This window comes from Carettochelys insculpta, chromosome 2 (assembly GCF_033958435.1).
Source record: "Carettochelys insculpta isolate YL-2023 chromosome 2, ASM3395843v1, whole genome shotgun sequence".
NCBI lineage: Eukaryota > Metazoa > Chordata > Testudines > Carettochelyidae > Carettochelys > Carettochelys insculpta.
Window position 1 is genome coordinate 193,630,301 of NC_134138.1, and position 13,031 is coordinate 193,643,331.

The window sequence follows — 13,031 nt, forward strand, 5'->3', positions numbered from 1 at the left end:
CTGAACTTCCAACCTCTCTTCCTCATATGCTTCTCAACTCTTTCTGCTATCTGCTTGGGAGAAGTCTTTTTATAGGGACCCAGGAAGCATTAACTACTAACAGGTCCTGATTCGCTTTTGTTGCAAGCTGATTCGTAATAAGCCTCAGCTGCCAGCCCTGGCTGCAGAGCTGCACACTCTGTGAACCTAGGTGGGGAAAGAAAGGCTTTCATCCAACTCCCAGCATACTGCCCCTGCCCTAGGCTCTTGCAGCATGCAGCCTGCGAGAGTATAGTATAGAATAATTCCATATCTAGTAAATGCTAGTGTTCTACAAGTAAACTGAATGTGGTTATCTGTAAAATTACTTATAATTTGCTGAAGTTTCTTTGTACTGTTGCCATACATAAGCTCTAACGTCTAGTTCCACAAAGGTATTTTGACTTCTAACTTCTTCTGAAGTCAGTGGAAGTTAGAAGCCTAAATGACCTGGTGGATCTGGGCCTATGAATCCATCTCTCACTCCTTGTATTTTGGAATTTAATCAAGTTTACCAGCATACTTCCAAAATTCACCTCTTAGGTATAAGCACACCTTCAGTTAATTTTGCATGTGACACTGATTTGCTGCCACTTTTCCTAATTTTCAAAATTCTCTCAGGATATTATTGCCAGCTCCAGGAGCAGCGATCCATGCCAACCCTCTGCATGGCAATTCCAGACACTGGGCTGAGGGGCAGGGGCCAGTGGATCCATACTCATGCAGATTGACTAGCCACAATCCCTCTCATGGATGGAGCATAGGGGAAGCAATCACTGCGGCCACCCGTGAGCGACAGTTACAGTCACTGAACTGTTACTCACCCAATCCCACGAAAACACACCCTCACATACAGATTACTAACATGAATTATTTTAATGATAGTAAACCGTACAGCTGATTGTTTATAGGATGGGCCCTCAGATCTTGTTCTGTACACCGAGGGGAGGACTTTATGCACCACCCAAGGAAGATCCACTTTTGGAAATTCCACTTAACCTGGCCACAGTATGCCACAGGGGTCGGCAACCTGAAGCTCTGGAGCTGCATGCAGCTCTTTAAGGAGTCATTTGCAGCTCTGGACGCTGACACTGCCACTGTTGACTTCTCTGTGGCTCTCAATGTGTTCCCCCAACAAGTCCTGGCCACACAGCTCACCTCAGGGGGGCTCTCTGCTCCACTGGCAGGCTGCCGACCCTGGGTTGCAAGAGAAGTTCAGGGGCTACGTGCTTTGGAGCTGCTCATGACTCTTTAAGCAATAAAATGCTTGCAGCTGCGAAAGCAGAGGATGCACATGTCCCGCCCCAGCACTTCAAGGGAGAAGCACGTGGCAGTGGCAATGGCAGAGGTGGCTCTGGCAAGTCACCAGCACTGGATAACAGCGGGGTAGAGGGGCTCTGAAGGAGGGGAGGGGAGACTGGGTTCAAATGAGGAGAACTGGCCGTGCTTGTCTCTGGAGGGGAGGGGAGGGAGGACTGGTCAAAGCAGCAGGAGAGGAGAGAAGGGGATGCTAGGGTATAGCAGGGGGAAGCCTGGCTCTGGAGGTGGGAAGGGAAGGACTGGGTTAAATGGTGCGGCTTGGAGTACTTTATTAAAAAAAAAAAATTGAGAAACACTGGGGTGGAGGGCTGATGTGAACATAGCCTTTCAAGCAGGAAGGAGCAATCCCCAGGTGCACCATTTTCCTTTTCCTCATTTGCTCCCCAATCCAGGGGTAAAAGTAACAAACTTTTTAACTGGCAGAAATCATTGTGCACAGGCTGTTCTTAAAACAGTGGTTACAAAAAGTACAGTTTATTAAGGACTGTCTTGAATTCACTTGCACTGCAGCTCCTGAAGTACTGATTTGGTAACCAAATTTGGAAAAATGGCTCTTCTCGTTATTTTAGTTGCAGACACCTGGTCTAGCGGGTTAAGCAAACTATTGAATGTTATCTTTATCAACCTGAGAATACTGCAGAATGATTTACAGAAATTAAAATATTTACAAGTGTCAGGCCTATTCTGCTCTTTGTCACACAAGAGTAGCTGCTTTTGAAGTCTGGGGCATTGATCCCAGAAGACTTGGAGAACTTGGCTCAGGGGCTTCAAAGATATTCAGATGCTCTGAGAAAACTGAAATATAGTTACCAATTTTCTGTGACTTTGCTCAGTTCTTTCATTAAACCTTGTATCACTTGTCCGATGCGTGGTTTGTTGTTTGCCAGTTCTCGGTACAGCAGCTGTGTATTTAAGAACAAGCAATTTAGAAATGAAACTCAAATGACAGCTGAAGCGGTTTTTGTATGCATTATTATTTGCCTCTCCTAATACTTTGTAAATCACAGGTGACATCCTGTGAAGTCAGAGGTTAGAAGCCTAAATACTTTTGTGGATCTGGGCCTATGAACTCCATGCTTGTATCATCTCTCATTTTATGTATTTTGCACAATGGAAACAGCAGTTTGCAATGTCCAAATCAGAGTCCCCCTCCCTGCTGCTAAACACACACAACACTGCCCTCCTAGAAACATGCTTTTCCTACTCCACAATTTGACCAGCCGGATTAAGCCTGTGTTGGAATTAGGCTTTTTTTGTCAAGATTCTCACCGTTGCTCCAGTTCCACCACTCATGGCCAGTGATAGCACCAGGATTTATGTCAGGTTTTAAACGTATTAAGAGCAGCATTGTCGAAGCCTACTCAGATCAAGTTTACTTGACACCATGGGGAAAATACTCCCAACAGCTTATGGATGTTATTTCCCCTACTGTTGCTGCTACTATGTGAAATGAAAAGGTGGCAACATGAATATGAACACACTGACCAAAAAGAAAAAAGATAAATGCACCTCATTCATCAGTGATATTTTTATTATGATGCATTTATGACATAATTATGATGCATTTTGTAGACCATGTGTTATGCAAGGTGTCTAAGTTTTTTGCTAAACGATTATTTCATTTGCATCATGTATCATTTTTGTATCTCAAGTTTTGAATATTGATCACGGATCCATATTTCAACTATTCTTACTCTGGAAAACACCCACAGCCGGCCTTTCAGGTACACCTATGGTAAAACGAGACAGTGCTGCTGGCTTAAAGACAATAGGCTGAGGAAAAGCATAGGCAAGGTCTCTGAGGCCTCCCCCGCCTGCGTCTGGGTGAGGCCACTGCATTCGGCTACAGGGCCCTATTATGTGGAGCTTTATTTTACATCCTGCTGGATTTCTTGTTTTAACTCTCAGTTTATGGCTCACCTCTCTCATGCTTTGAAACACACACAGGACTGTGCTTTCCTCTGCTAGGTCTAATTCTTCAGTAAAAGCAGTGGGGCTGGCAGCAGTACTATGGTAGAGCAAGGGTAGCTAGGTCATTCCCCTGGCTGTTTACATGCAGACCTCTGGTGTGTGGCAAGGGGCTCAAAGCTGTTATTCTGTATTTAACATTAATGCACCCCACCCACCTAGACTAAAGATTTTTACCCCACATGGATGGGGGTAGCAAGGTGCAGTGGCCTCCCCGACTCAGGAGGAGGAGGCCTCTAAGAGACCTTGGTGGGTGGGCCCTGAACACCTGTGCCCCACCTCCCACCCCCAAAGAGCAGCACCTGGGGCCAGAAGTACCACAGGTAGGGCTCAAGGCTCATTAAAAGACTGGCCTCTGATTGGGGCAAGGGCCTCTCACTGGGCTCCAAGGAGCTGGAAGACCATGGCCAGACTAGTGAGAGTCACCTGCCAGCCACCCTCACTTTCCTGACCTACCAGGGCCCTCAGCCCTGTGGCAAATCCCATACCCCAAGGCCCCTCCAAACCTGGAGACCTTGCCTGTGACCAGCTACCCCAGGGACCCAGACGGGCACAAGCCTGGAGTCCTGCCAGCCACCCATGATGCCAAGGCCTTGACCCTGCTGGAGCCCCTGGTACACTACCCAAATGACATGGAGCTGCCTGCTGCCACTTCCTTGGAGATCTGCCTTCCTGAGCTTGCTGAGCACTCCAAGTGGGACCAAACACCGATGGAAGTGGAGGTAGGAAGTGCAGCCCCTCACTTCTCTTGAGCCACACCACTTTGGTGGCTGTTGACCTGCCGCCCTGGCCTGAGCCAAGGGCCAGGCTCCCTGACTGTCGGTGTGTTGCCCTGCCCTAAGGCAGGGGCCAGGATCCTCTGGTGAACTGTGGTTGCTGTCCTGCCCTGAGCTAGGGCCCGGGTGCATACGCTGCTGGCCGGTGGCCCCGTTAAATGGGACAAGACTCCAGGGAGAAGGCTGTTAGCACCGAGGGCAGCTGTGCCCAGGCCAGGGCTGGGTGCAGAGGCCTGCGCTGCCAGAAGAGGCACGTGCCGCTGGCCAAGACCATTACAGTGGCACATAAAATAGCCATGGGATGCAGTGGAAATTCTTATGCAGGTTCCAGGGTGGTTGGGAAGGCTTTAGTTGCTACTCAACTTCTTGGGTCTTTCAAATTTTCCATGGGAATATTAATGAACCTCAGAAGCTGAGCAGCAGGTAGCCTCCTCAGCTGTGCTAGAACCTGAATGGAACATAAAAAAGCTCAAGTTCATTCAGTCACACATGCTTCCAGCGCTAGTTTTTTGAGCATGAGATGCTGCAACACTCCTTTCCAGAGAGCCCAGTTCGCTGTGCTGTTTTCTTTGCAGGCTTCTTCTGTTCCTCCCTGGTTTTGTCCTTCACTCATGCTCACTCAGATGTTGGACAGCCCAACCTCATCCTCTGCCTGCTCTAATGGTCCCAGCTAGTGAGTACCCCTCCCCACTCAGCCTTCTACCAGCTTACTCTGCTTGGGGCTTCCTCACCTCCTTCCCTTTTTCACTATTAGGCTGCTCCCTGGATTCTAATCCTTCCCTTGCCCTCTCCCCAAATAAACTCCACAGCCTGTGCCCCATCTCTGCTCAGCCTCCCCCACCACTTGTTAGTGCTTGGTGGCTTTCCTCCTCCCTCCACCTGGTTGTGCCCTACAGTCCACCCCCTGCTTGGTATGTCTCCCCTTGCTCACTCATCCCCCTCCACCTCCCAACCACCATATATGGCAAGTTTCTAAGTCCTCCCCTGCCCAAAACAGCCTAGTCATGCTCATTGCTGGATCTTCCTCTTTCCACAGGCTTGCCACAGTCCCTCTGCCTGCTCATCTTTCTTCTCCCACCCCCTTTGCTTGCTAGCACATGGTAGATTTCTTCCCGAAACTGCCCCCCTCCCAAAACCAAGCCATCTGACTGTCCAACCAACCAGGGAAGGAGAAGCTGTACTAAGGAAAGAAAGGGAGAGTGGCAGGGGGAGAAAAAGTGAAGGCAGGGAGTAAAGGAGGGACTTACAGAAGAATACTCAATGCTTTTTCATATGGAAAACATTTTCCTGGTGGCCAGTTTCTCATGAGAATGGAGCTATTGGGTTCTCTCACCTGAGAAGGTTCTGGGACATAAAATTAGCCCCACTGTGCTCTTGGCTCTGTGAGCTGAGGGGATATTACTGTTGATAAACTCGCAGTCAGCCTTTTATTTTACTGGCTGGAGTTCTCTAGATGCAGTAGCCACTCTTAGCAGTTTATGCATTGCCTCAGGTGCATACTGCTATTTTTAAATAAACCGACAGAAGATGAGGGGTCAGCATTTGCAATCTCATTCCAGCCATTTTCTTCCTACCTGGGTGCAAATGTCAGCTGAAGGTGAGGCCTGACACTTTCTTCTATTGTGTAACCCATAGATTCCCAAACTGGGAACATGCCCCCCCCCCCCAGGGGGTAGGGGGGGACATGAAGAAATTCTGGGGATGGGGGGAGGTGAGCTAGCCCCCCCTCCCCCCAAAAGAGCCAGCCTTTGCTTCTGGTTCTTAGACCCTGCCATTTTAAGTGGGTGACCTGGTGCAGTCGCTATAAAAAGCAGGCAGCCAGTGAAGACCCATGTGGAGCTAGCTGTCTCCTGCAAAGATCAGTGAGCATGGGTTGGGGGAAAGAGGAGGATGGGATTAAGATAGGAGGCTGGGGTTGCCTGGGTCAGCTGAGGGGGATGGGGTAAGAGCAGGGGGCTGGTGGTGCCTGGCTTTGTGGGATGGGAGAGGCTCAGGTGAGTGACTCACAGGGCTTGGGCTGGCAGGCAAGCAGGCAGATGGCCTGCAGCTGGTGGGCAGGCAGCTGATCACAGCAGCACACAGGGCTCAGGCAGCAGGCAGGCAGAAGGCTGTTGCGCGTAGCTGGCCCTGGTGGCACAGGCGGGTGGCTCTGGCAGCATAGGTCTCAGGTGGGTAGGCAGCTGTCACTGTCAGCTCTGGCGGTTGGCATAGGGCTCAGGTAGCTGGCCAGCAGGGGGCTGCACCAGGCACCTGCAAGGGTGTAAGAAAAACTATGTACTTATTTGTAATTTTAAATAACATTATATCAAGTTTGTTTATTTTAAATTATGAATTTTTTTGTTAAAAGGGTGGTTGGATGATGGCAAAGAAGGCGGCGGGGGCATGGGGGTTTGTCAAAAATCAAGAGGGCCGGAGGTGAGATGCCAAAATGTTTGGGAACCACTGGTGTAGCCAGTGACAGATTTCTCAATCATTTTTAACTGCTGCTTGCCATTATGTGTTCCTCAAGATGAATGCAGCAACAGGTGAAGCATTTGAACTGGCTGATTTGCAGACTACATGGATGTCACCTATTAGGGGGCACCAAAAAATCTGAGTGATATCTTTATTCCCAAATTTAGTGCTTTTAATTAAGTCCAACATTCACAAACACCATCTAGCATGCAGTGGAAAACATGCTCCATTTTCTTTAGAAAGAAACTGCAACAGTGGTATGGGCAGGGCCATATGCAGAAAAGGAGCAGGGCTTGCCAAGTGGCAGTTTCATCCTCTGTGCCTGGTTCACCCAGTTCAGACAAGGACTCCCAAAGTCAGATGTGCAGGGAAGGAAGTTGCAGGCTCCAGCCCTTACCAAATCCCATCCACAGCTGTGGACTCACAAAGCAGAAACATTAACCCAGGTACCAGGGCTGCCTCCCCACTCTGACTCTCTAGGTGCTGAAAGCGTGGGCCCCCAAAAACTTTAAAAATACCTTATTTCTAAAGGCTTAATATGAAAGTCACAGATTCCCTGAGCCTGGGGAATAACTGCCACCGCTACCAAGGAGGAAAGGACCCCTTAAAGCCAGGAAGACACGCCTGAATATCTTCCGTGGGGTAAACCCTATGCTTCACCCTCTCCTTAGGGCATCGCCTGCAAGCCAAGTGCTGCAACGGGACAGCCGGCCTTGCTTTCCGCAGGCCCTCACACAGACGCGCGCCAGGACACAGACATCAAGTCAGGGCCTTACAAAAAGGAACCTGCTCACAAAACAGGAGGGGAAATCGGCTGCTGGGTGACTAAGGGTTAACCCTTTACTGGCCTTCATTCCTTCCTTCCTTCCTTCGTTGGTGACACAGCTCCCTGCAGCCTCCGGGCCCATCGCCCACCGCTGCCAGCAGCCCTTCGCCGTGGCGCGGATCGGGGCCGGCCAGGGCCCGAGTCCCGTTCCGCGCCCGGCGGCCCCGCGCTCCCGCCCCCCGCTTTACCTGGCGCGGCCTCCGCTCCCTCGCACAGGTCGTAGCGGCCGATTTGGAGGAGCATCTCGCGCAGCACCTCCTCGGCCTCACGCGGGCAGCGCTGCACCAGCAGCGTCGCCAGCGCCGGGCAGTTCCAGGCGCCTTCCAGGTCCATCGTCGTGAAGCGGGTCGGGTCCCGCTCCTGCAGGTGGAACTTGAACGTGGCCAGCTGCTCCTGGCTCAGCTGGCTCAAGACCCCTAAGATGCGGCCGGCCGCCATAGCGCCTCGGGCGAGTGCCGGAGACCCCCCCCCCGAACCCGCTCCGTCGCGCGCCTTTTCAAAGACACTCGCGAGAACACTAACAGGCGGGCGGGAGCCGCCGCCGCCGGCTGTGGGAACGCCCGGGGCTGGCGCCTCGCTCGGGGCGTGGCTAAGGTTCGCGTCGTGGAGACGGCGCCGCCTTGGGGCTGTGCGTGCGCGCTAGTGCCGAGCCCGGGAGGCCGCTGTCTCGCTGGGCTGTGCTGAGGCGTCGCGCCCCAGCGGCTGCATCGCTGTGGGGCCGGGAGTCGTGGGCGCGGGAGAGGCGGCGAGAGCCGGAGTCCGGGCTCCCCGGGGAGTCGGGCACCGCCTGGCGGAAGTTTAGTGTAGGCCGGAGGGTGACTAGGGCAGAAGAGGGGGAAGTCCACAGAGGTAGGACCCTCCGTGACTGTTACGCAGCGTGGTCAGGGGCGTCACCACGAGCCCTGAGTGTCCTTAAACCTCTGGCCTGGGTCCACCAAAGTCTTTCTGAAAGTGTTGTCCTGCCCGTGCCCTGTACCATCTCCTCCCTTGGAGGCCCTGCAGAGCTGGACCACTTGCCCATGGGGTAAGGCAGGAAGAGGAGCTCCCAGGCTGTCCCCACTTTCTACCCCCGGGGCTCCCACCAGGGCAGGTGGAGCGTCTTTCGTGCCCTACAGCTGCCTGTGTATTTCTTCCTTTGATCTCACTCCAAATTCTGGCCTGGGGAGAGGGGCCTGGAAGGTCAAAGAACCAGGAAAGAACTGCACAGGGCAGCTGTATCTGCCTTGGGTGAGGTGGGGGCAGACACACAGGCTGGCTGCTGCTTTCTGGCCCAGATAACATGGGCAGTTGGAGGGTATGTGGTTGCCTGGGCTGGGCTTCAGGTTTTGGCATGGCAAGGGGCGAGGACCTCAGAGAGAAGGGGCAGTGGTAGCTGGGCCCCTGGTGAAAAGTGGACAGGCCAGGTCTGTCCACTTTGAAAAATGGGAGGGCTTTCGCCCTTCACATCCTGGTGTCCTGCCTGTGACAGCCAGAATCTGGGACTGGATGAGAGGATGGATCCCTGCATATTGCCCCTTTTTGTTCTTTTCCTATGACACATCTATTGCCAGCCACTGGGAGAAAGCAGGGTACTGAGCTAGAGCGGTAACTGGCTATGGTAAAATGCTAGCCAATAAGTGAATGTTATGTTTGACACTAATTTGATTTTTCCTTCAGTCTTGTGTACACCTATCAGGGATGGTCTGTCTAGATTGTGCTTAATCCTGCTGTGAGTGCATGGGACTGAACTCGAAGGGACCTCTAGATATCATCCAGTTCTAGGATTCCTTATTTTGCTTATTTCACAACTCTGTCAAAGTTAAATAATTTTGGAGAGATAATTTACATGGCTAGTGGGCCATGACTTAATAGTGGCAGTAACCCAGGTTGATTGTCTCAATTTTGTCTCTTAATTTTGAGTCAGTTTAAGAGGAGTAAAGATAGAAATTCACTAGACTTTTAGTTCTCACAGTTGTAGTCACATGTAACTGGTGATAGCTTTTAAACTCCATGGATAATAGGAAGGGCTTTTGACTCCCAAACACATGGATAACTGACATGATTATAAAAATAGTGTGCATTCTCCTAATATATAGATGTAACTCATTAAGAACTACAAGTAATGGATGACTGTAGTGTAGGAGGTATGTCTGTGAATACTGTACAAACTACTCCTTCAGACCACTTCCTGAATGCATACATGAATCCCATCAAAAGCATAGTAAAATTGGTCTGTGAATTATATGTTTAAGGCCTGACACTAAGTAGAAAGCTTAAAGTTATATCTAAACACAAGTTGGGAACACCATGTGTTTGTTATCCATCTACATGCCCCACAGTGAGACATATTCCTGAAACATGATGTTTTTAGTTTAAGTAGCATTCAGTTTTGCTCACTGTTGACCGTTGTTCTGATTGCCTGTTTCTGACCACGAGATTATATTTGTGTGGGCATTGATCAAAGCTATATAACTGTTGGATCTAAGACTGGACACCATGTATGAAGCAAGTAGGAGGGTTTATTACACACAGCGCTGGTGGAGTGCCACTTTGCCTATCAGGACTCAGTGAAGCACTCCCAGACAACAGGTTACAATTGATTATGTAGAGTATTGATGGGCGGGGGAAACTTCAACATGGGTGTTACCCATGCCGGGATAGTTTCTAGCCGCAAGAGATTGCTTATAGAACATCTTATCTCTAGTACAGGTTGTTTCCCTACATGTTAATGAAACAAAACAAATTGGTTATGACGGGTTTAGGGTGGATGAGGTGGTTTGTGGGAGTGACGGGGGTGCCTATCTAGACGATTGAAGCCAAAAGACATTAACAGCACACACACAGTACTAACAATTGGTTCGCACATTCAGGGCCTTTCCTTGGAATGTGGTAGTGGAAGCAACTGTCCCTCCCTTCAGACTTCAAGGTCCTGCCTGTCTGCTCTGAGATGGCTTTCTCTGTGTCGAGAGAGAGATCGAGAGAGAGAGAGATCGAGAGATAGATAGATATTGAGATTGGGGGGCGCCCAGTGAGGTATCTCTCTACTCACGTTAAGTGCGTTTCTGAACTACAGAATTATAGGCCTACTCCAGACTTTAGGATTTGAATAGGGGGTCGTTAGCACAAACCATGGCCTGCCTGAGAAATTTTTTGCTTTTATTTTTGTGCATGGAGGGAGTGGAATGGAAGCATGCTCTTCACATTTATATATGGGACTTTCTCTAAAATACCATCAAAATTCTGCTACAGCACAATTTCTGATATGACATCTGTTCACAAGGCTCCCTTGCCTTTGTGTTCAATCAAACCTGGCTTGACGTTGTGAGAACTTCTCCCTTTCTCTGCAGACCAGGAAGCTCACCGTATGTTCTCTACGGTAAATACATCAGCAGGTAACTTGATAAACTAAGCTTCAAGTATGTGTAATCATATTTTCTAGCAACTTTTTGACTGTCTCATTTTGTGTAGCCATAGATGCTCTGAGATTTTCATTACCTTCACCAGTGTAGCCTCATTTTTTAAACTAATCAATCCCCGTCAGACTGAAATATTGCTAGTCATTTTTTAATGTAAGTAATGGATGTTCTTGAAGTGAAACATGCCATTGCTGGTGAGAATTAAACTTGACATTGGAGCTGTAATTTTTCCCCACATACTCCTCCCTATACAGCTCAAAATATTATATAGCTTTTATTAAGATTGCATGAGTCAGTAGAAATTAGAAATGTAACTGGAGAATGTGGTTGTGCCTGGGGATTAAACCACACAGTTTGGGAATCCTGGGGCTAGATAATTTCTGTAAGCCCAGCAGGTGGTGGTATTGCACATAGTCTCTTTAGGAAGACATGCCTGGCAAAGCAGTACCCAGGAGGAGAAGAGAATCAAATTCCACTGCTTTAGAAAGGGTCTGATAAAATACTATCACTGTCATCCATCCTAAAAGTTCCCATTCTTCAAGCATTACTAAAACCACCATTAATGCCTATTGGATAACTACAGTACTAGATAAGCAAGCTAGTTGAAAAGCTGAAAAGACAGACTTCAGTCCCAGCTTGTCAGGGTGTCCTTCTCAGGGCCAGAACATGGCACAGGAAGCACATTCTGTGGCAGCAGACCTGTCTACAGGCTCTAAAGTGTATCAATAATCATCCCAATGAACTTGTGAGGCATTTTATACTAGTGACTTCCATATAATCCTGTCTTGCCTCCAATGGATTGAAAGGAAATAGCCTGGTCATGTCTTTTGTCTCACTGAAGACTCTGAGAATTTCTTTGGGCAGCTCTCCACATCCAATACAATCACGATAAGTTCAGTCCTCTCATCTGACTTGACATCCCTGAAATACTGAGAGAGCTGGTAATAATGTGGTGTAAAGCACCATCAGTAAATAAATTACACTCAGTTCCGAATCTCCCAATTTCCTGAATGGAACTATAATCCAAATAGAGGCACCTCATTGATACTATACTTTATTTGTAACTGCAGGTACTACTCTTGTCAGACACACTTTGAATATTAAATTTTATCTCAATGTTCTGCTGTAAAATTTACATTGCTTTATTTCCATTGTAGAGGGCACATGGGTGGTCATTTGTAGGGTGGCTGTATTTCCCTAGCCCAAATACTGGCGGACCTCCCAGGCTGCCCCACACCTTAGTGTGCCAGGAATGAGACTGCCCCCTTTGCAGGGGACCTCCCTAGCTGTCCCATGCCTCAGGATGCTGGGAATGGGGCTGCCGCCCCTGCAGTGGGCCTCCTTGGCTGCTCCATGCATCGGGGCACTGGAAACTGAGTGGCAGCCACGCCAGTGTGCCTCCCAGCGGCCCCGAGGCACAAGGAGCCAGGAACCATGCAGCAGCCATGCTAGTGAGACTCCCTCAAGCTGCAGTGAGCCAGGAAAAATGGGGGAGCTGTGAACCAGCTGACAGCTGGGCTGGTGATCCTTCCAGCTTCGCTGAGGCACAGGGAGCTGGGAACCAGATGGCAGTTGTGCCAGTGCGGCTCTCCCGAGCTGCGGGGAGCCATGAACAAGGTGGCAGCCATGCTAGTGTGGCTTCTGGCTTCCCCAGGCTGCAGGGAACTGGGAACTGGGTGGCAGCTACATCCCAATGGCAGGGCCCGCTGCTGGCTCCCTCTCCCACGTGGCTGGAGAGCATGTGAGTATGTTCTCCAGCCAGCAGCAGCACCTGCACTGTTGAAGGGAAGATGTCAGCTCAGCAGGGGGCCTGAATACGGGGCAATTAGCCCCTTTGTTTTAAATAAATGGGGACCCCTTCCTAGCACCTGAAATGCTGTCCCAGCCAAGACTGGATGGATGGTCACTGGGGTCTTTGGCCTTGTAACTTGAGAGCCTTTTGATTCTTCCAGTCCTAATTTAAGACATCCTTGGCTCTCTAATCTCTGGGAGAAAGTAGAACCTACAAAGGGTTGGTAGTGAACATGACAGCTTTGTTTCAAGCATTTCCAGATTCAGGTGTCAGGTTCCTTTCCTCTATAGCTAAGAGGAGGGAAGGTTGGGAATGGCTGATTATGAGCAGAAGAAATTAAAGGGAGTGATGTACTTGGGGAAATAAGAATAAAGACATATTGCTGTAAAGTCAGGGCCTGATTTTTCATTCTAGAGCAGGGAGGGGATGTCAGGGGAGACAGAGAGGTGGCTTCATTGTGGCAGAATAAAGAAACAGTGTCT

The 13,031-nt window shown here is 49.6% G+C and overlaps 1 protein-coding gene across 1 annotated transcript in view; it reads right to left on the reverse strand.

Annotated features, from left to right (window-relative positions):
* Positions 1 to 7,828, reverse strand: part of LOC142008780 (caspase-14-like) — a 33,992-nt gene extending 26,164 nt beyond the window's left edge. Inside the window, exons 1-2 of the mRNA XM_074986083.1 lie at positions 7,551 to 7,828; positions 2,149 to 2,240 (exon numbers count right to left, since the gene is read on the reverse strand). Of these exons, the coding sequence (XP_074842184.1) occupies positions 2,149 to 2,240; positions 7,551 to 7,800 (342 nt within the window). The 5' untranslated portion in view covers positions 7,801 to 7,828. The remainder of the gene's footprint in view (positions 1 to 2,148; positions 2,241 to 7,550) is intronic.
* Between the last annotated feature and the right edge of the window lie 5,203 nt (positions 7,829 to 13,031).